Source organism: Vanellus vanellus, assembly GCF_965231255.1.
Source record: "Vanellus vanellus genome assembly, chromosome: 1".
NCBI lineage: Eukaryota > Metazoa > Chordata > Aves > Charadriiformes > Charadriidae > Vanellus > Vanellus vanellus.
Genome location: NC_138905.1, coordinates 214,580,011 through 214,601,631, shown reverse-complemented (window position 1 = coordinate 214,601,631; position 21,621 = coordinate 214,580,011). Strand labels below are relative to the sequence as shown.

At 40.3% G+C, this 21,621-nt stretch overlaps 1 protein-coding gene across 1 annotated transcript; it reads right to left on the bottom strand.

Annotated features, from left to right (window-relative positions):
* Positions 1-651: 651 nt before the first annotated feature.
* On the bottom strand, positions 652-20,852 carry PCF11 (PCF11 cleavage and polyadenylation factor subunit). Its single transcript, XM_082498397.1, has 16 exons — positions 20,601-20,852; positions 15,600-15,725; positions 13,113-13,301; positions 12,508-12,699; positions 10,545-11,674; positions 10,090-10,279; positions 9,353-9,995; positions 7,768-9,263; positions 6,388-6,475; positions 5,547-5,666; positions 4,903-5,011; positions 4,125-4,308; positions 3,501-3,656; positions 2,331-2,423; positions 1,783-1,818; positions 652-1,162 (listed from the first exon to the last, which is right to left on the bottom strand). Exons 1-16 carry the CDS (start codon positions 20,787-20,789, stop codon positions 953-955), a joined length of 5,151 nt encoding a protein of 1,716 aa, XP_082354523.1. The 5' UTR covers positions 20,790-20,852; the 3' UTR covers positions 652-952.
* Positions 20,853-21,621: the final 769 nt, after the last annotated feature.

The window sequence follows — 21,621 nt, the reverse complement described above, 5'->3', positions numbered from 1 at the left end:
CAAACCCAGTACTGAAAGGAAGAGACTCACACTCAAATATATGCTTAATTTTATTTAGTACATTTAAGAAATATTAACATCTCAGGATATCTGGTTTACCATCTAAGTCCAGTCATAAGCAACAAAAAAAAAAGTTAACCATGTTTCTAATGAGCATTCTTACATTCATTCCCCTCTGTAATGTAAAGAAAATTTGTTCAGCTGTATTAAATTCTTACGTGTTTGACTAATGGAAAAAAGAAAAATCACTAAAAATTACTTAACTACCAGGCATCCTGGTTTGTTAATTGTTTGTTGGCACTTGTGTTCACAATCAAGCACTCCAGTTGGTTTGTTAACCAGCTCCCCTTCAACCCAGAACTGTCTTTTTGGGGTTTTTTTGTTTGTGTTTTTTTTTTTTTTTTTTAAATATCTGGATATGTAAGTTTGTTCAAATTAAGTTTAAAAAGAAAAGAAATCTAGGGTTGTCCGTCTGAGAAGTTCCTGCACTGCTTCCCTTGATAACCCACCTATGGGATAATGGAAGGAAGTTATTTGCTTTCATTTTTCTGAACCTTATTGAGCAAAAGTTCTTTTTAATTCCATTTAAACTGAAAAAAGTACAGAAACACTGTCTTCATTTGATGGTGTGCATAAACATTACACTCCATATATAGCAAAAATATCTTTTATTTATAATTTACATTTCCACAAGTGAAAATTGTACATTTTTACATATACCGTTTCATTCCATTAAATTTTCACGCATCTACAGAACTTTCACACAATGACACCTGAAACTGTGCAGGCAATAAGAAATTCAAATACAAAAATGTATTTATTAACCAAACAGTAGTTGAGGCCCTGCCTCAGTTGAACATTTTTATTTCATATAAAAAGTATTTGCCTTCCAGAGTTAACACAGCAGCTCTTCTGTAAAAAAAAAAAAAATTGTATTCATACCTCAGTTAATTTAAACAGACTCATCAGGTTCTGTTTTAATATCTGTAGATGCAGGTGTGCTCTCTTCTGCACAGGCAGTAGGGGTGTCATCAGGTTCTTCTTTGACTTTAGGTGAGTCACAGGACTCTTGTGTTTCTTGTTTAACAATGTTCAACATTATATTTAGTGGATTTTCTACAGGAGTCTTGCTGGGAGATGGTGTGCAATCAAATGATGAAGTCTGCAAAGTGAAGGCAAATGTCTCATTAACACACATTAAAATAAGCAGGTTTAGCTTCTTATCTCTTTTGCTCTTTTTCAAAACGCTAATACATGGATAGTCATAGGCAACTCAAAATCCAAACTTCTACTTTATCCAGATCCTAAGAAAACAAATTTATTCTTTAATAGAGTTACTTTTTCACAGTTACTTTGAAAAGGTATCATGCAAGCCATGATGAAATGCTAAACACATTACCATAAACCATTCCCTGCTGTCCCCAGGGGAACTGTAACTCCCAGAGCATTAAAAAGGTAACACACACCAACACCCATTTACTCCATTTTTGCAGATTTCTAAGATCGTGCACATTATTCAACAACAAACGCATGAGGTGTTTTCAAACCATGGTTTCGCTTTTATGACACACAAGCTGTCACAGTACGTCACAACAAGAAATACATCTTAGCTAATTCTGTATTATGAACTTGCCATGCCCAAGGCCTTCGAGTCTGTGTCTAGTCACGGGCAAGAGAGACGGGTAGCACATTCTGAACACACCTGCTCCCCGCAAAGTCAGAGATCAAGCAAACAAACTGAAAGCAAAATGCTTCAAAAAACATGGAGGAGGATTCACTTACGTTTTGGTAATCTTCGTAGCAAGATGGATGGTAAATCTGAAAAAGAATTGTTATATATTTAAATACATAAAAATAAATTATAGCAGGATCACTGGCTATGAACAGAACAGCATCAATTACACGTATCTCAATTTGTCTAGAAAAACAATGGCACGAGGAGGCCAAGTATGGTGTCAACTGTAACGGCAAAAAGATTTTGTGCGTGTTTCTTTAAGAAAAGTTATCCTACAGAAGCCTGGTAAGTGTTGGGAATTATTTGTGTACAGCTGCATATAGAAGTAACGGAACCAATATCTACGCTTATATAGAGAGACATTCATTTTTAATTTAGCACTGCAGCGTAAGAGAAGACTAGTGAGCCTATACTAATCGTACCAGGGCTTCATGCACTTCCAAAAATTGAGATATTTATGTACTTGGAAGCCAGGGAAACTACCACAAGAATCCTTCAGGAAAGAAAAAGCACTTGCCCCCCCCCCTTTTTTTTGCTATTATTCTTTGGGTTTTTTACTATAAGTAAGTATCACATGTAAATAAGATCAGATTACCTTTTCATCTACTCTGATAGCATTCTTCAGGTGCCATTCTTCCTCTTCCTCATCCCAATACTGTTCAAATTGCTCTTGGCAAATTTCACAGCTCTGAAAAGTTATTGAAGTTAACAGAGATAAATGAGGTTATTGCAACAATTTACTGAAAACATGAACTTCAAGAACCTAGTAACAGTCAAACAAGGTTCTTTTATATTCACATAAATACATTAACACTACAGCATGATCTTTCCTCCACACTTTAAAAATAATTTTAGAAAACTTTTAATTAAAAGTTATTTGAGTATAGTTCGCAGATTGAGCAACAATCATCATCTGGCCTTGAAGACTGTTGTCACTTGAGAAATGTAAGCTTTGCCCTTTCAGCTAGGAAGTCTCTGCACACTTTGTAACAATCTAATGCTGTTTTACTGTCACGTAAGACAATCCAGTACAGGGATTTAATTACTTTTATTTACGGCATTATCTTCACTCTTCCCCTTAACCCAGAGTCTAAAACTAAAAAGGCAGAACTTTTAGATGAATTATTAAAATGTTTAGTACTTCTGTGCAAAATAATCAACTCTGAAAACAAAGCACAAAAGGTAGTTCTTAAAATTAAAACAAAGGCCTTCTTGGTTAGCTAGCTAGTTTCTTAGAGGCTTAACACGTAAAACTAAATTGTAATTCTACATTTGTATTTGATTACTACACCAATTCATCTACCAAAATACAGATCTACCGGTTCCTTTAAGATTGAGATATTTTTGTCCTGATGTCTTATCTTCTACTGAAAAGGAAATTTCTGTCTAAAAGCATCAAAAACCCAGTAAGTGCAATCATTATTTGAATGGCAAAGGACCATTTCCAATTCACTTGCTGTATTTTACTCTTTCTATAGAAACAGCCAGCAAATTAACACACTTTGCCCATTTCAATTTTGCTAAAACCATGGAATGCCAGTAAGTGTAGGGTTTTTTTTGAACTACAGGTGATTTATACGACTATCTGCCCTCGGGAAACAACCATTCCATATACAAACACACTATCTGCGAAGTGGCTGCACAGAGGTCCAAGAACAAGACTTCAGCCTCCATATAGCCCGCTGTATGAAAGAATGCTGTGAATTTCTTTGAAGTATTAGATGATTCTCAGTAACCACGTTAATAAAGGCAAGGTGAAACTTACCTCAACTGCTCCAGCTGGTCCAGCAGGGACACTCTGAAACTCCTTCTCTTTCGCAGCTTCTTGTGTCTTCAATACAACCTCTTCATGAGCTTTTTCAAAAAACTGGCTTTTTGCACGCTCCTCTAGATCAGCTATTTCTTCAAATTCAATCCAGTCCTAAGGAGAAAGTTTTATTTCATAATCAGACATTTAAATATCAAAAAATGTTTCAAAATTAAATTGCAGGAAAAAAAAGGCAGCCCAAAAGTACCATATTTAATAAGTCTTACTTCATTAAAACTGAAATGCTCCTTACATGGAGCATTAGCACAGAGCATGCTTCTTCACAATGCTACATTTCAAAAAAGATTTTTCCACAAAAAAACACTATCCTTCAACTTCCATTCCATTCCCTGTGCAATGAAAACAGTACCAATAGCTTCTAATTGTTTATTGTTCATCATACAATTGCCTTTTGTATTTTGACAGGCATTTGAAAACTACTTGAAATATCTAAGACATCACTGTTTACCGAAGGCCAACTCCTGTGACGATGCAAATTTCAACTGCAATCCTACAGCACATACATAAGTAAAACATAGAATCTGGACTGTAATTTATCAAGACACACACTGCATTACTTACCGTTAAACTGTAGTACCATCTTCTGTGTGTAATTTTTCTGCTAACATCTTTTTCTGTCCGGTTCTGACGATAATGCCAATCTAAATGATCTGCATAAACATCTGTCTGTGAAGTAGTGAATCTCATTCCACATGAGTAACACTGAATTCCAGTGTACAGTCGATTTATTACACTATCATAACGCCTACAAAAGGAAAAAAAAAAATTCTTAACGTTTCTTTGAATAGAAAAAGGTGAGAAGTTTCTCAGTAAGTTGCTTCATATGAACAAAAAAGTAGCAGAAAAGCATGAATCTATTGGAAGGTTAAAGCACACAATATAGCTAAATTCTTCCTGCTTTTCATACCACAATCAATTGAAACATTCAAACAACAAACAATGGGCTCATATTAACTATTCACAAGAAACACACTAGTGTTGTGTTTCATGCCTACTTGCTTCATCACCAAATAGTGCATAGAATGGTAATGCTTGCGTGTGGCTCAGCTTTGCAAACTACCGCAAAGGTGGCAAAATTAGTAGTAATAAAGGAAGAAACACAGACTCCGATTCATATTACAACTTTGCTGATTAAGTAACAAAAGGCAACTTGCCTAAAGGTAGTTTTCTCAAGTTAATTTTCCATCTTTTTCCTCCCTCAAATTTTCCATGGCTAACATAAAAACTGCAGGTCCTGTCACAAAGTGACATATAAAGCTCTCAGCTGCCTTGGATTAAGCACTAAATACTACCATGTCGTTATTCTTACTGCATTGTAAACTTATTCTACTATACGCACTGTCTAAGTTCTTCAACTGTGAAGTTAGTGAGGTCTGGGACATTTTGATCTTCATTCTGGTCATCATCTTCCTCTTCAGCAGCTGGCTGGGCTGATGTTTCATTCACTTCTAGAAAGCATAAAGATATAATTTTATCAAAATTTCAGTACATCATCAGAAAGACATGACATACTCCTGAAGTTATTTTTACTCAAATATTAATAAATATGATCTGACTATGCTAAAATACAAGTGTGCAATAGCTAAGTCCATCATCTTCTAACATAATTTAAAAAACCCATACAAGATACTGTAATTCACTCAGAATTTCAATTTAGGAAAACAGTATTTCACCTCTGTCTTTGGCATTAAAATTCAGTCTTCAGAGACACAGAAGTATTTCAGAAATTGACAGTAATCTGATTGTAATCAAGAACAAGTTACCAAGGCACAGCACCAAAGACAAAACTGACCACTCTGGATAGCTGAAGTGTACAAATTAAACATGATGCTAAGAATTTACTCCATCACATGCAATGAATTACTTCCCAAAACCAAAGTTCAGTTTAAAAAAACATGCAGGCGTTCACAAAAGTTTTTATACTTAGCTTTACACTTCAGCTGTGGATAAACTGAGTAGTTAGAACATAATGGATCTACATACGTGCTGAAGTGGAATCAGTTTTTGACAGTTTGAGGATCCCTGTTTTCAGCAGTTTAGCAAACAATTCATTGACATCCAGTTGTCCAAGGTGGTTATCAGGATACGAATGGGGAAGGGCTCCTAGGAAAAAACATTGCCATGCAAGGAGACAAAACATTAGTTTCTGATGAAACTTAGTTCTCTTTTATCAGCGTAATTCACAATGCACTTTTCCTTCTGCCTCCTGTTTCTTCCATTTTTTATTTCAAATTATTTACCAACCGTCTTTATGTTTAGTCACTGACTAAATTCTTCCCTTGCAACAGCCTCCTTTATAACGTATTCTGAAGTGCTATCTAAGCTGGCTGCCCATACACAGAATTCTACCGGATACTGTTTATTAAAACGTAGTATTTTCCTTGGTTAATGCTTGAGTATTTCCACAGGACCAGTCTACTTTATCACCTACTTTAACCATTTATGACTTTTTAGAAGCTTTTCATTACTAACCATTCATATACTGGGAAAGTTTACACACTCTGGCAAACACAAACCAGACCTACAGACTGGTACCTTCCAGAAAAGCAGACCAAAGTTTGTTGGGTTTTTTTTTTCAGTACAACTACATACCAAAACCACCTGGTTAATGAAAACTAATGAAAGCCTTCACTATTTGAGGGAAACCCCTAAAGAGATGAAGGTACTACAGAAACCACATCTATGGCTACCTCACTTGAGGAAGCTTCCCTTAGTCCGTGCAGACCTAGTACACCAGGACATTACAAAAGGGTAATTTTTGTGGCTACTAACAACCAGAACAGTCCAAAGGAAATGAAACAAAGTTAGTTATTTTGTTACACACCTGCAGGGTTCTGAATAAAACTTCCAGGATTTGGCAAATACTGTTGACCTTGGCCATAAGGCCCTGGTTGAGCAGACATGAGAGAAACCTGTAAAAGTAGACATTTAAGTTATCATTAACTTCTAGACATTTCTCAATAATTTTTTATACATATTTAACTCCTTCCACAAATGATCCACGTCAGTTTGTTATTGAAAGGTTCACAAATTATATAGCATTTCCCTCATTTTCATTTCCCACTAGGAAAAATTCAGAACACATTCTCATTCTGCCTAATATTTAAATGAGAAAAAAAAATAATTCTTCTACCTATCAAGCCTTCAATCACATTTTCCTTTTAAATTGTTCCTGTTCACGAAAACAGAGCTCATCAGAAAAAAATCTGAGAAACTGGTAAATGTCTATTAACAAACGCCACTATTAATTCTTATTAAGAATTGAAAAAGCATCCAACATATGAAACACATCTTGAAAACAGGATTTTTCAGCAAACCACCTACATTAAGCTTCAGATAGAAAATCAGTTTTTATAACACACTTGTAATAAAAGTGTTTTTTTTTTCCCCTAATCTACCACTTTCTGGATTTACAAAACAAAATTTTAAATTGTTTATAATGTATCTCATTAGAAGTTAGCAGGACATATTACCTGCTTTCATACAATTGGTTAACTCATGTTCAATTATTAGCCCCCAAATGAAAAATGGTCTCTAAAATGTCTAATCTACTGAAAGAAATGACAGCATTTTCACTGATATACATTATCATTTTTCCCTTTTGAAGACAGCATTTCCAACAGGCAACAGCAAAGACAACCAAACTCATTAAACATGCTAATGTCAAGATAATTTTAAAAAAACTGCAGTTCAACCATGTCCGTATCTTTCTCAGTTCCCCCAAGTTAGGGCTATCTCTTTAAAACGGACTTGTCACCAGTACTAACAGCTGCAAAAAGACAACAGAATTATTTTGGTCCATTCTAATTCTACACCTCCTCGAAAAATCAATCATGCATATTCACTTACATTATCTTTCATGCTTTATATAGAATTCACTTTTGTGCAAGTTTAATGAAAATGCCACAGGCTTCCAATTACCTAGTTTTCAAGTTAAAAATAATAATTCCACTGCCATTTTCTGAGATACAAAGTGATTGTAAAGATCCACTGTTTTGTTTCATTCTTAAAAAAAAAGCACTGCATGTCCTTCTTAAATAAGCTATAAACTAATGAAGAAGGATGACTTTTTTTAGGTTGAAATTGGCTCCCAGTCTGCCATCTCTTCAGAAAAAAATCTTCCCTTTTTAGAGGAAGAAAACCTGCTAATTCTCTATACAAAGATACTTCTGCGAGCAAACCATTTAACACAATCAACTCTTACCTGATTACTTCCCATTGGTATATTATTGAAGTTCCCATATTGAGGACCCTGAAGACTTTTTTCATCAAAGTAATGTCCAGCTGCTCTCAATGGGAAATTCTGTGCTCCTGGGCCAGCTGGCCCATTGAAATTTGGTCCAGGCGAACCATCAAATATATCAGGCCTCTGGAACTGCATCCCATGAGATGGTCCATTGTAGCCCTGGCCAGGATGTTCGACAAATGGACCACCTTGTCCGTATGGTGACATTTCTAGTCTTGAGGCAGGATGGTTAGCTACATTTTCGAAACGTGCACCTTGAAGGCCAAGGGGCAAGTCAAATCTAGAGGCTGGCTGGTGAGGTCCATCAAATCTTTGAGGTATGGCTGTATCAAATCGTGGTTGTGCCTGTTGGCCAGGCGCCCTTTCAAACCTTGGACCAGGCTGTCCATGAATTCCATCAAATCTTTGCAAGAGAGACAGCTGTCCAGGCTGACCGTCAAATCCAGCTGCATGGCAACCATCAAATCTCGGACCAGCACGACCCAGAGGACCATCAAATCTAAGTCCACCAGCTCCTTGGTGTACTGGTCCATCAATCAACCTAGGACCTACACCTGGCTGACCATGTGGTCCTTCCAATCTCAGCCCACCACCTGATGGTCCATGTGGCCCCTCAAATCTGAGCCCACCACCTGATGGTCCATGTGGCCCCATAGGCTGACCATGTGGCCCCTCAAATCTGAGGCTACCTCCAGGTTGACCATGGGGCCCCAATGGTTGTAAATGTGGCCCCTCAAACCTGAGGCCACCCCCTGGTTGACCATGAGGCCCCAAGGGCTGACCATGGGGTCCCTCAAACCTGAGACCACCCCCTGGTTGACCTCGAGGTCCCATAGGTTGACCATGAGGTCCCTCAAACCTGAGACCACCTGAAGGCTGACCACGGGGACCCTCAAACCTGAGACCAACTCCAGGTCCTTCAAATCTATGACCACCTACAGGCTGTCCGGCAGGCCCCTCGAACCGCAAAGGCCCACCTATTTGTCCAAGAGGTCCCTCAAACCTCAGTGGACCTCCTCCACCAACCTGTCCCGGGGGTCCTTCAAACCTCAAGGCCCCTGCCAGCTGCCCTGGTGGCCCATCAAATCTTAGGGCTCCAGCTCCCCCTGCCCCTGCCAATGGTCCATCAAACTGAGATGCACCCGCCCCCACCAAAGGCCCCTCAAATCTCATAGCAGCCTGTCCAGGTGGCCCATCAATTCTGGAACTTGAACCAGCAGCAGGACCATCAACAAAAGGACTTCCTTGTCCATCTACTCCAACCCTTGCAGCAGCTGGTCTAGGTGAGCCATCAAATAGCGGTCTGTCTTCCATTAGTGCACTTATTCTCTGCTTTGCTTCAATCCCTCCAAATCTTGATCCTGGACTTTCTGTGAATGGTGCTTTCTCTGGATCTTCATACCTAGCTCTTTTGAAACGTTCAGTGAATGGTGATCTTGGTTCCTCTCGAACACCTAAAAAAAAACCCAAAACAAACCAGATAAGCACTCACTAAAATGTTGCTAATGATTTAACATCTGTAAACTAAAGCAAAAACACATACCAGCTTGCCCAAGAAGCTGTCTGTCTTCACGATTATCAAATCTGCAGATTGCATCGCCATCTATTTTCTGGAACTCTGCTGTGCTTTTCCCCTGTTGTCTGAGAGCATCTCTGAATTCATCCGATTCTCCCCAGCTGTCGTAAGGATCAAAGTTCTTAGAACCTCTTGCTCCTTTAGTAGCATTTTGTTCCTCGAGTCTTCGTCGACTCTCAAGCGATGAGAGGTTATCAGCAAAAGGTCTATTAGTGCCACTTACAGGAGAGTGTCTCCTTGATCTTTCTCCAAAGGGTTCTTTTCTGTCAAACTGTACTCCACGTTTGGCTTTTGCTTGCTCACATTCTATTCCAGAAAGCAATGCGTCAGGCAAATGATAATCCAAAATATCATCAGGATCCAACAGATCAAGCCTTGACAATGAATGCTGAACTTGTGTTCTTTTTAGTTTAGCCTTATGTTCGTAATAGGTTAATTCTGCATCCGATAGAAGAGGTTTCTTTTTCAAACCACATTTTTCCTCTGTAGGGCTATCCCAGACATTACATCTGTGCTTTCCTTCCTGATACTGGAATAGCTGCCGGATCTGATGAGCTACCATGAGGAACTCATCTTGTGTTATTTCACCAGATGTTAAGCGTTCATTGGCCTATAATATAAAGTTAAAGTTTAGACTTCTAAAAAGAAAAGAAAAGAAAACTATACCCAGCACACTTCTATGAATACAGATGTATTAATATTACCTTCTTAAGTAATTCTCTCTTGCTTGCCGATGTCAGTTCTTTGGGAATCTGTAAATTAGCATCCACACTTAAACGGTGCTGCTGCTTTGGTGCTCGGGGTGATAAAATTCCTTTACCAGCAGGCCAGTTTTCCCGGTGTCTTTGGTGAGGGGATTTACTGAGTGCTTGGTGTTCTTCATTCTGCTGTGAGCTGAAAGCGAGAATGCATTTAAAATACAGACTATGTCTTTATTCAGGACATCACTGTTACGTTCGTATTAGAACTGATCATGGCAAAACATCACCATCACCTTGGAATCTAAGTATACATAATTTCTGTATCTCACTAGTAGGAATAAGTTAAACTTAACAATTTTAACAATCTGAACATTGCCTTCCAAAGCTGACTACAGTGAATTCAGCAGTAGAATTTCCACTGACTTCAAACAGAAGTTGTTTAAAAGATAGTAACTTACTTTTTACTTTCTTCCCAACCAGATTTCCACCTCTTGCCTGATTTGGATCCTTGCCAGTTTTCTGCATTCTCCTTTGGATCAGGAGAAGCTTTTGTAGAATGCTGGCTTGCTGTTTCTTGGGGCCTGTCTTCTTGGGCTTTTTTCACTCTCCTTGGATCTCGCACCTCTTGTTTAACATTTCTCTTATTAGAATTTCTTTCGTCTCTTGCTGCTTGTGTGCCTTCTTCAACATGAGACTGCTTAGGGCCTATCTGACGTATCTTTGCAATTTTAGGAGCTGATGAAGTGGGAGATAAACTCCTAAGTCTTCTTTTGGGTGACCTCCTCTCTCGTCTTTTTGGAGAATGTGTAGATGGTGATCGCGCCTTAGGAGAGCGTGATCGTGACCGTTTCCTATTACTTGATCTCCCTTGTTTCCCACTCTGTTTTTCTGACTCCTCTGTAGTTGTGTCTTGTTTCTGAACAGCACCATTAATTACTTTATTTCTGCTGCCTACTGGTCTATGTTCACTTGTCTTATGTTCCTCTTTTTCTTTTTTCTCTGTAGCTCTCCTTTTCTCTTTCACCTCCTCCTCTTTGCCCTCAGACTTATCTTGAAGATGTCTTTTCAGTCTTGGATCCCGCTTACTAATTTCAGATACTTTTGTGCTTTCACATTCCTGGGTTTTAGTATCTTTAGTATTGGGTAGCTTACTTTTTAAAGGGGATGGCGATTTAGATTTTGCTTCTGACTGGTCAAGTTCTTTCTTCTGTGTTTTTTCACTTGTTTTCAATTTTTCTTGTTTTGTTGAGTTTTGTTTTTCAGCCTGTGTTGTTTTGTTTGCCTTGGTATCAGACTGACTGGTCATGTTTGGTGGAAATTCTTTTCTATGAGATTGATCTTTAGCATGAGAAGAATGTTGCGCCATCCGATTAAGTCGAGGATCCCTATTTACTATTTTCATATCATGAAGTGGAGGACTTGGGGATGGTTTGTTTTTTTCGGATTGCACAGCAGTCTGATGAGGTGGTTTGACTGTCATATGAGGTGTGGGAGACATGTGTTGCTTGGAAGGTGCTGGAACTGAAGCTATAGTAGATGATCCTTGCTGAACACTAAGAATATGACAGTCCAAACCCACCTCATCAGACTGCTGTGACATCCGGAAAAAAAAAAACCATCCACAAGCTCCTACCCCACTTTCAAAACGATACTAAATAGAAATGTTTTTAAAGTTATGAGCTTCAGCCATTTAACTGAAAATGGCCCAGTAATTGCTCATTATAAGTGTTAGAATAATGCAGTTTCATTACAAAACATCAAATTGAAATATAATGCAAAATCAGTACAATAAAGTCAATACTGCAAAATATTTAACTTAAGTACATGGACTCATTGCAGCCTTAAGTTTTTCTACCTATTCCACATGCTCAAGGCAACTAAGTTGCCAAGTATCTGATACAATTTTCGTATTTCTATGCTTCAAAGATCCTTTATCTTGGTAACATCAACGTTCAACATCACAAGACTTTCAATTACGAATGTAAAACAATACAGCTTAACTGCCACCTTCAGATGGTGGTATCAAACCAGCTTGACCTAATAAGGAAATTGACTTGATCTCTAACGATTGCGCTTCCTTGTTCTGTAAGAGCAAATATATTTGAAAGAGGCTAGCTTGCTGCGAGCCACAAGAGGTGGAAGACGACACTCATAGGCAAATATCATTTTCAAGAGAAGTTAAAAACAAAAAACCAGGAACTTGACTTTTTTTACCTCTATTTTACATGTAGTTCTTAACAGTTTTAGGTAACAAATACTGTTCAAGAATCAGAGATCAACTGCCGTTGCTCTAGTCTTAACGTAGCTACGCTTGCCCAATGTGAGGAAAAAATAACGTACTGTGGTTACCAGTAGAGCTAAGTAGGGCCCGAAAGAAACTGAGACCCCAACTATCAAAGTTTCATCAACTATCCTACTCACCAACTGTGCTTTAGTCTGTTCCAGCTCCAGCTCTAACTTTTTTTGCTGAAGTTCTAACAACTGCTTTTGCTTTGCAAGTAATTGCTGCCTTATCAGTTGCTCCTGTGTCAAATTCTTTTGTATTTCAGGAACAGCTGGAGGAGTAGAGGCACCAGAAGTGACAGCAGAGGTAGGTGCAGCAGATTCCTCTGGCTAAAAACAGAATAAAAAAAAGTCACATTTAAAATCCTGATGGAATCAACTAACTCCATCTCCTTTAACTATTATCATGATCCAGTACTGCAACTTAAGTTTATATAGCAGTTATAAATTGCATTTTTAATGCAAAATATAACTAGAACAATTAAAACTTTTCCCCCACTAGAATTTGCCTGCTATGACAGGTGTATGTCATTTAATATAAATTCAGTGTTTCAAAATCTAGAATACAGTTTTGAAATATAAAACCCAAACCCATCAAATATTCTGAACTTGGAAACTCCTCTTACCTGTCTACAAAGGTCAGATACTTCATTCTTAATATACTAAATTGTCAAAAAGCAGCATACAAACAATGAAAACTACACGTATTACCATCTGTTCATACAGTAGGCATAAAAACTTACCGATTTATTTAAAAACTTAGGATTCACATGGATGCTAGAAGTATTCACATTTGGGGGCAGAGGTTTAATTGGCCAAGCAGGATCTAATGAGTTGACTCTGACATCAAGTGCATACAGTTTCTTCAAAGGAAAAATATCATCCCATGTGGAGCGTAATTTAAATAAACTTTTCCTAGTATTTTCATCCACCTAAAACAATAAAACAATTCTATGGCTTGATAAGTTAATATAAAACAATTTCTTAAACTTTTTTGTAGAACTTAAGATTTCATTTATTTCCTATTTCTATCAAGTTTGCCATTTTAAGACATTGAACTTGCTATACAGAATTTTTAAGCAGTGCACATCATACATCTATACCAACGGAATCAGTAACAGGAGGTCAAATGAGGAATTGTTGTTTCAAGGCCATTTGAAGGTTTTATTGTGTATTACCATTCTCTGAGAATTTTCTTTCAACTTTTCCATTACCAAAATTCTCATTTTACTTGCCCAATTTCTGTGGAAAAAATACAGTAACAAAAATATTGAAAGGCAACAGCCTCTGAGACAATACATCGTTCAAGTGTTTGTGCTGAATGGAGTATAACAATGACAAACAAATCAAGAAACAACAAATTGTGAACAGAAAAGGTGTTTTGCTCAGCTGTTTAGTCACTGAAGGATTTTTTTTTTCCAACAAATGCAATAAAAGGGGTATTAGCTAAAATGAAGTCAATTATATTTCAGTTCAGCTGCAAAATTAGACCCATCTGTGAGCCACAGATCAAGTGTACTTGTAGGGCCACTGCCCATTTTCTCTCTTCACAATTAGTTTGGATTATCTGATGACAGGTAAGTTCAACATTTACAGTAAAGCAAAATTTAGTTCACCTCATACTTTGAGCAGTTCAATTAAACAATAAATTAAAAACAATTGAGGACAAAATACATGCAACTGTCCTAATGTCAATATCCCAATCCAGTCATTAAGTATCGACTATGTGGATGGGTTTTGCTGCAGTTTTAAGACGTTACAGCAAGACACAGAATAATCTTGAAACTTCAGAGGTCCTTTTGGGGAGGAGCAGGAACTTCAACAAAAATAATTGATACTTAGCTATCGGGGAGGTGCCTCTATACTGTTTTCAATGAGAGGGTATGAAGTTCACTGCAAATAGTGCAGAAATGACTGAGCAAAAGTTTCTTTCATCAAGTGTCTAAAGATACTTTAGCAACCATTTACTGATAAAACAAAATTTTTAACCATGTCAGTGCTGGAATTCTACTTGCACCTTTTAACACGACTAATTAAGCTATTAGAAGTGAGTGACACTTTGTACATTTAATTAATACACACTAATTAAATAGTTTAGTTAGCTTACTAGACAGTTAACCTATAAAACTCTGAAAATTTGTTATTATCCAGAGCTTCAGCTGCAACATTAAACGCAGCTTAGTAAAAGAACATTCACAATTTAATACTGAAAAAACAAGTAAATGTCTACCTATCTAACTACTCTACACACAGGACACTTAAGTCTTCTATGGTCATTATTACAATCTATTCCTTATTTCATCATGCACTTTACATCTGAAAACAATATATAAAGCATACTGGGATCTCAGATCCTCGCTGATATGTATTGATAGGTAAATACGTAAAAGCCCCGTTCATCTCATTCATATGAGATGCCACTTTCTTCTAGCATGCAGGAAACCACAGAAGTTAACCCTTCATTTCTGATCCAACTTAAACCCTTTCAAGTCCAGCCTTCCAAAAACTGGACGTTAATTTGCTTTTCTCACTGAGGAATAAGCACAATTATATCACTGGGTTTAAAGATTTAAGAACAAAACCTAAAAGATATGGCAGCAGGTTTCAATACTGAATGAAAATAAAACACATACTTGTAATGTAATATAGCAATACATTCTAAGACCCTTTCCCCCCTCCCAGGGTTTTTTTCCAAATCACAGATCACCAGGAGAGAATCGGGTGTCAGTGCTACTCACTCTTCACAGTTTAAGCACTCATTTTGCACATCACAAATTAAGTAAATCAGACAAATCTAACTACAGGAGAGAGAAGCTCTGAGAAATCCACAAGAAACTGATTCCCAGTCTATTCTTGGCATAGACTATTTACTATCTTAAAAATAAACCAACAATTCATAATTAGTTGGTCTATACACTACAGAAAGTCCATCTGACTTAAGTAATCAGTAACCAAAATACTGTTAGTAAAATCTTGCCTGGATAAGAAAATTACAGACCTTTACAAACCAAATTAAATCGAGACTTTGCATCTTTCAGCTAACACACATCTTACATGCCTGATAGCAGCAGGAATAATCTTCCACAGTATAGATACAGTACTGAGATTTATGAAAAACAATCAATTTGTATAGTTTACCACCCAAGAAAACCCAAAACTGAAAGCATGTATTTATTTTACCAGGAACAAATTTTGCTTAGAATACAGAACTTTTCTGAAAGCGTATATACCTTTTCAAATACACAAATAAATGTTGCAACTAGGTTTTTAGTAAATGCAGTAAGATATTCTCTTCCCACATTCTTGACAATGGAATCCATAAGGTACATAACAGGGAGCTTCTCTGATGCAGGAGCCTGGAGTAATAAGAAGAAACTGAGAAGTTTAGTACAACAAAAACATATTTTAAGCTTTTTAAATAAAGGGATTACCAATCCCAGAAATACAGACCTCTCTTTCTGGTTGCCACTATAAACACCAAGGGACTTGGCTTGGGATTTTTTGTTTATACAAAAACTTAATCTGGAAAATCGATACTCAGTTCAAAGTATAATGCAGTGGGTCTATCACACACAAAAAAAGGAACACCTTAGGTTACTTTGCTTATCAAAGCTTTGGAAAAAGGGAAAAAAAAAAAAAAAAAAGAAGAAAAAAGAAGCCCACAAGACAGTATTGCTGCTAGTGTACCGAGTGTAACCTTTCAAAACCCACTTCAGAAAGTAACTTTAAGTTAGCAGGAAACCATCGTTAGCACTTCAAGGAATTTCTTTTTCTGGATTTCACAGAACACAAATCAGACTTCTGGCAAATAGCCCAAATCAGTGAACTTCTGTAGCCGTAGACTATACGTTGACTATCACAGTCTTTTCATAAACTACACGCAGAATAAGTCGCAACTATTTCATTGTAATCCAAATGGACGGAGCAAGGAGTCCCATTCTCTCTTGGCACTTGTAGAAGATAGTGACAGTTCAGATTTCCAGAGTGCATGCAAAAATGCAGTGTCAGAACAAAGTTCCAAATCCAAACAAAACTCAATCATCTAGTCAACCGGGTAAATGCATAGACAAGCTCAGGAACTGCAACCACGATTTTCACAGAAGGGAATCTTCAAACTCTGGCCACATCTTTGCTACAAGAGGAGGCTTGGTTTTTGTTGTTTGGGGTTTGGTTGTTTTGGGGTTTTTTTGTTTGTTTTTTTTTTTTTTAAATCCATTTTCAAAACTTGTAGCAAGTTTGTGCAGTATAAGTGTGGTGACACCGGACCACTACAGCAACTTCAAACGTACACAAAGCACTACTGGCCCAAATCAAGGTGGTTTTAATGCCCACCGGCTTTCACAAAGCTGAAGGCACAGCAAAGTTCCAGAAAACATCAGCAAGTACACAGACTTGTTGAAGAGGACAACATGAAAGACAACAACACAAGCCGTGTGTTGACCGTGATCCCCTTAGAGGCGCATCCACTCGTAATAAGTCCCATTCACCATCCAGTAAGCTCAGGATAAAACCAGAATAACTTCACTCACTGCTCATTTTAAACAGGATAGGCTACCAGGTTAATAGACGCCTTACTTCGCAGCCCCATTGTCCAGACAAGCGTGTGGAAGTGCTCTTGCTTTACAATTTTAGATTTAATTCCTTCCCCTTTAAGGTGGTTCACAGAAGGGCACCAAGTCAACAATACTTTTATATGGGTGAATCACAATGTCTCCTTGCCCTTAAATGTGTATTAAATTTACCATGACCTGAAACTTAACATTGAAGAGGGCAGTATTCCTTGTTAGTTGGGATGGGGGGGGTGATCATCGTCACTGCCTTTGAGCATATTGAAAAAAGTAAAAACAGGCAGGTGATGCATTTTGTATGTAAAAAGACAGAAAAATGCAGTTAAGTTAGCTAAAACTAATTGCAGCACATTAAAAGCCCATCTTACATCTATGATGTAATATTGAGCTGTAAACAAGCTAATATGCAAGTGTTAGAATAAAGGCATCTTTCTAGTCTTCGAAATCAAAGATTGTGGGTCTATAGCTACTTAATATTAAAACGTCTGTGGAATACTAGTTTCTTCTTTAAAGCAGTCTGCACAATGGCACATTAAAAACACTAAGTTCTGAATGCATTCCTTTATAAAAAGTGACAGTGCACCATTTCTGACTTTTAAAGTCAGCTGTTAGGGAAACAAAGAGCTGTCTCAGAGCATCTATGCCCAAGAGCTCCTGACATAGCATGTTATATTATAGTGTTTCACCAATGTATGTAAGTAGCTCACTATACTCAGCTAAGCTTAAAGTTTGAGATGCTGGGGAATCATTTAGTAGCAAAGGCACTGTAACAAGTTTAACTGTCACTTTAATTATGCATCAGACTGTTAAAAGTAATCATACATGGAAGCACGGTAATCTAGTAAGGAAGCCTACTTCAAACTATGGCACAGAATTAAAAGCTTAGCAGCCTACCCTGCTTCAAATATAAGCTACTCAGGTGTCACATTTTAAGAACCACGACTTAAATATGGTTGGAATATTTAAGTCTTTTTGCCTGGAAATGTTTATTATGTCAAGGTATCTAGCGCGTATTCCAATAACCACAAAAGGGAATCCCAGACTTGAATGTATTTTGTTCTCGGGCAGTCTACACAGCATCCCCTAGCAAGAAAGAGGCCCACATGACACTAACCAAAAGGCAGGGAGGCGCCGCACAACCACCAGAACACAGAAGAACGCTAACTCTGAGCTCATCAGCATAATATTAAAGACTCCAATACAGAATTCCCACTGTTCCTTCAAATAATGTAGGAAAGCTATTGTTGGAAATGTGTGGCTCTTTTTTATTAGTTTCCTAAAAGATTTCAAGTTTAAAATCATATCTGGCAATTGAACCCCAAGTCACAAACTTGTGCAAAAATTTGTTTTAAAAAAAACAACCTTGTATACAAAATGGGTCTTGGAAACAAATTCTGCACTATACAATGGTAAATAAAACGACAAATACATATTTCACACTTTTTATTTACAAATTTTATAATACCAGTCACACATTTCAGAACCATTTATTAAATCGTAAAGCAGACCACTCAAGTTTTACACTAAACAAGCTGTCTCCAGGCAACACTTTTTAAAAGTGGCTTAGTAAAGGAGATCACTTTCCCAGAAACTAAAAACTTGCCTTGAATAAACCACAGTCACAAACAGTAACTAGGCAAAACTAACCATTGATACAGGATTTAAGACATCTTTAAAAAAAAAAAAAAAAAAAAAAAAAAACACACTTCAGGGCAGCTTCTAAATCACCCAGAAATGGAAAAAAAAATTGACAGCATTGATATTTATCACAAATAATTTTATACACATCCACTGCCCTTTAGGAGATATAATGGTGAGATCTATTAGATTAGGAGGTCACCTCCCCAAGGAATGGCAAAACTCAGCCACTGGCAGCATTTAAAACTAGACTGGAAGAGGTCTGTGGAACACTAAAAAGCCATCCTGCATTGATAGAAAGATAAGATTAAATAACTTAAAGAGATCCTTCCCTCCCCATCATTAGGTAGTACAATTCTCACCATTATAAACCACGATTTAAAGCCAAAGGAAAAAAGCCTTTGAACACCTGAGATCAGAGGGAGCAAGGGAAACAACGGGGGAGGGGTGACTGGCACGAATGGGGGGGGGGAGTGGTTTGAAAAAAGAACCCTTTTCTTACAAAATGCTCGTGTTAAAAAGGTGCTGTAAACCCCCACCCATGTGCTATGTCTGACTGATGTCAGCAACTGCCTGGGTTGGGCTCAGAGGGAGCCTCCTCTTTCCCTTCTTTTTATATCATGTGCCTTTCAGACGCCATGTTAGGATCCTACAGGCTGCTGCAGTTTCTACAGCCAGGGAGAATTTCTTCTTCCTCATCCTCAACCAAATAAACTTCTCTAGCCAAAATAAATGAAATACGCACACAACGCTAGCGCTACTCAGGGCACAGATCACCTGAAATCCAAACAGATTATCCCAAACCCACAGAATTTTCTCTAATCAGGCAGAGCAAAACAACCCCCATCACCGCCACACACGCTTCTCTATCCGGAGCAGATGATCACCTTTCACCCACAAACTTTTCTATAAGTAAGGGTGCCTACCCCCCCCCAAATTAATATCTCACAGGGACCGCACTGGGAAAATAGCCTTATCTTAACTGATACTTGAAAGTCGTAATATTTAGCCCTTCAGAAGTGGACAATTTGCGTGCTATAAACTTAACCTTATTTTCATTCCTTTAAACTACCCCGAAAAAAAACCCAACCCTCCACAAAATCTCCCGGCCAGGCCCTCTCTAATGATCGCAATATTCATCTACTGTCGAAATGGCTAAATGCAAGGGTTTAGACACTAGATTCGAGACACTGAATACTGGCTCCATGGTGGGGGGGACGGGACCCAGCTACAAGGGCGAGGTGCTGCTGTCCAGTCACTGCCGGCCGCCATGTTGTGTCTGATATTTACACGGGGCTTAAATCGCGACCCACGCTGCCCTCCCGGAGCTTTTGGTGGGGCCAGACCCAAACCCTCCCCCTGCTACGAACAGGCTGGTGTGGGGGCTGTTCCCCCTCCCTCGAGTCCCCTGCTCCCTGTGGGGTTGGGGGTTTAGAAGAAGCAGCAGCCTCAAGCTTAGCGATGAAAGGAGGAGCCCCCGACGCCTCGCCCCGTGCTCCCTGAGCCCGCCTGAGCCACTCTCCCCTCCGCCTGCCTCTCCCCCACAGCCACCCCCAGCCTCCTGGCCCCTCTCCCCGCTGCCCCGGCCGGGGCGCTCCCCACCCCCTCTCCCTCTGCTCTGTTCAAATCCTGCCCTCCCCTGCTCGCCCCCTAATTAGCCACTCCTCCCTCCCCCCCCATCTCCCTTCACTGAGCCCCCCAACCTCCCGCCCAGCTATACCCACCCGCTGCTGCCCTCCTCACCCCCATCCGGCCCACTGCCTCCCCCCGCCCCGAGCCTCTCCCTCTCTCTCACCGCACTTCCCGTCCCTCAGGCCCCTTCACCCACCGGCTTCGCTGTCTCTCCCTGTCCCCTCTCCTTTCCTCCTCCTCCTCAGCCCGCCACTGCCCGGCTCCACCCGCGCCCCTCCGCAGGCCGTCTCCCCTACGCCCTTCCTCCTAACCCCCGAGGCCGCCCTAGCCCGCTGCCCCGGCCGGTCCCCCCAGCAGTATAGGTAGGAGTAGTAGTCGGTGGAATATAAAAACCTTGGCGATTTGCGCCTCGATCAGGGAGACGATGTCCTTGGCGAAGGGCACGTTCTCCTCGGCCAGGATGGTCAGCATGTTGATGTGCGGCTTGCTGTTGAACGTCAGGTCTTCCAGCGACGACTGGTAATCGCGGCACGCGTCCTCCCGGGCCTCGCTGCTACCAGCGCTGCTCTCCGGGGCCGACATGCTTCTCCGACCGGGGCCCGCACCAGGACCCGACCCACCGACCGAGAGCCCCCTCCCCGCGATCCCCTGCCGCCGCCGCCGCCGAGCGATGCCGCCCCCCCCGCCGCTGCCGCTGGGCTCCTCTACCGCATCCTCCGGGCTGCGGCTCCCGCTGGCTGTGGTGCCGCCGTCGGTGCTGCCGCTTCTTCAGCCGCCGCCGACTCAAGTCTCAGCGCTCACAAAATGGCGGCGGCGGCTACGGTTCGCAAACCTCTTCCTCCAACCGTTGCGTCATGTGAAATTGTTCTCGGGAAAAGGGCTGGCGGCTTGGAAAGCCCCTTTTGTTCCCTGACTGCGCCCCGGTTGGCTGGCAATCCCTCGGCTCAGCCCGCGATTGGCTAGGCCAGCCCTTCGCCTCCTCTAACTGGCTCCTGCTCTAAAGCTCCCCCTCTCGCCCCGGCGTCCCGACTTACGATTGGTTGCGTTTCCCTACTCCCAACCCTCTGTGCCTCTTCCTACCGCCTTCCGGACCGCCCCGAGCTTTGATTGGTGCCTCCACCTTGCCCGCCAAACGCTCGACTGCGACTGCGCGTCCTCTCCTGCCGCTCGCTGTTGGTCAACCGTTGTCTTGGCACCGCCGTTGCCCACCGTCCCTCGCTCGCTATTGGACGAGCCGTGGCAACGCCATTGACCCGTCGCTCCGCCCCTCGCTCTCTGTTGGGTGAGCCGTCGGCATGGCAACGCCGGTTCCACCGCCCCCGGGGCGGGCCTGGGGCCTGGCGGCCGCCTCACCGCCTCACACAATCCCCCCGACCCCTCCTGGGAGGGACCGCTTGGCAACGGGAGAGCGGCG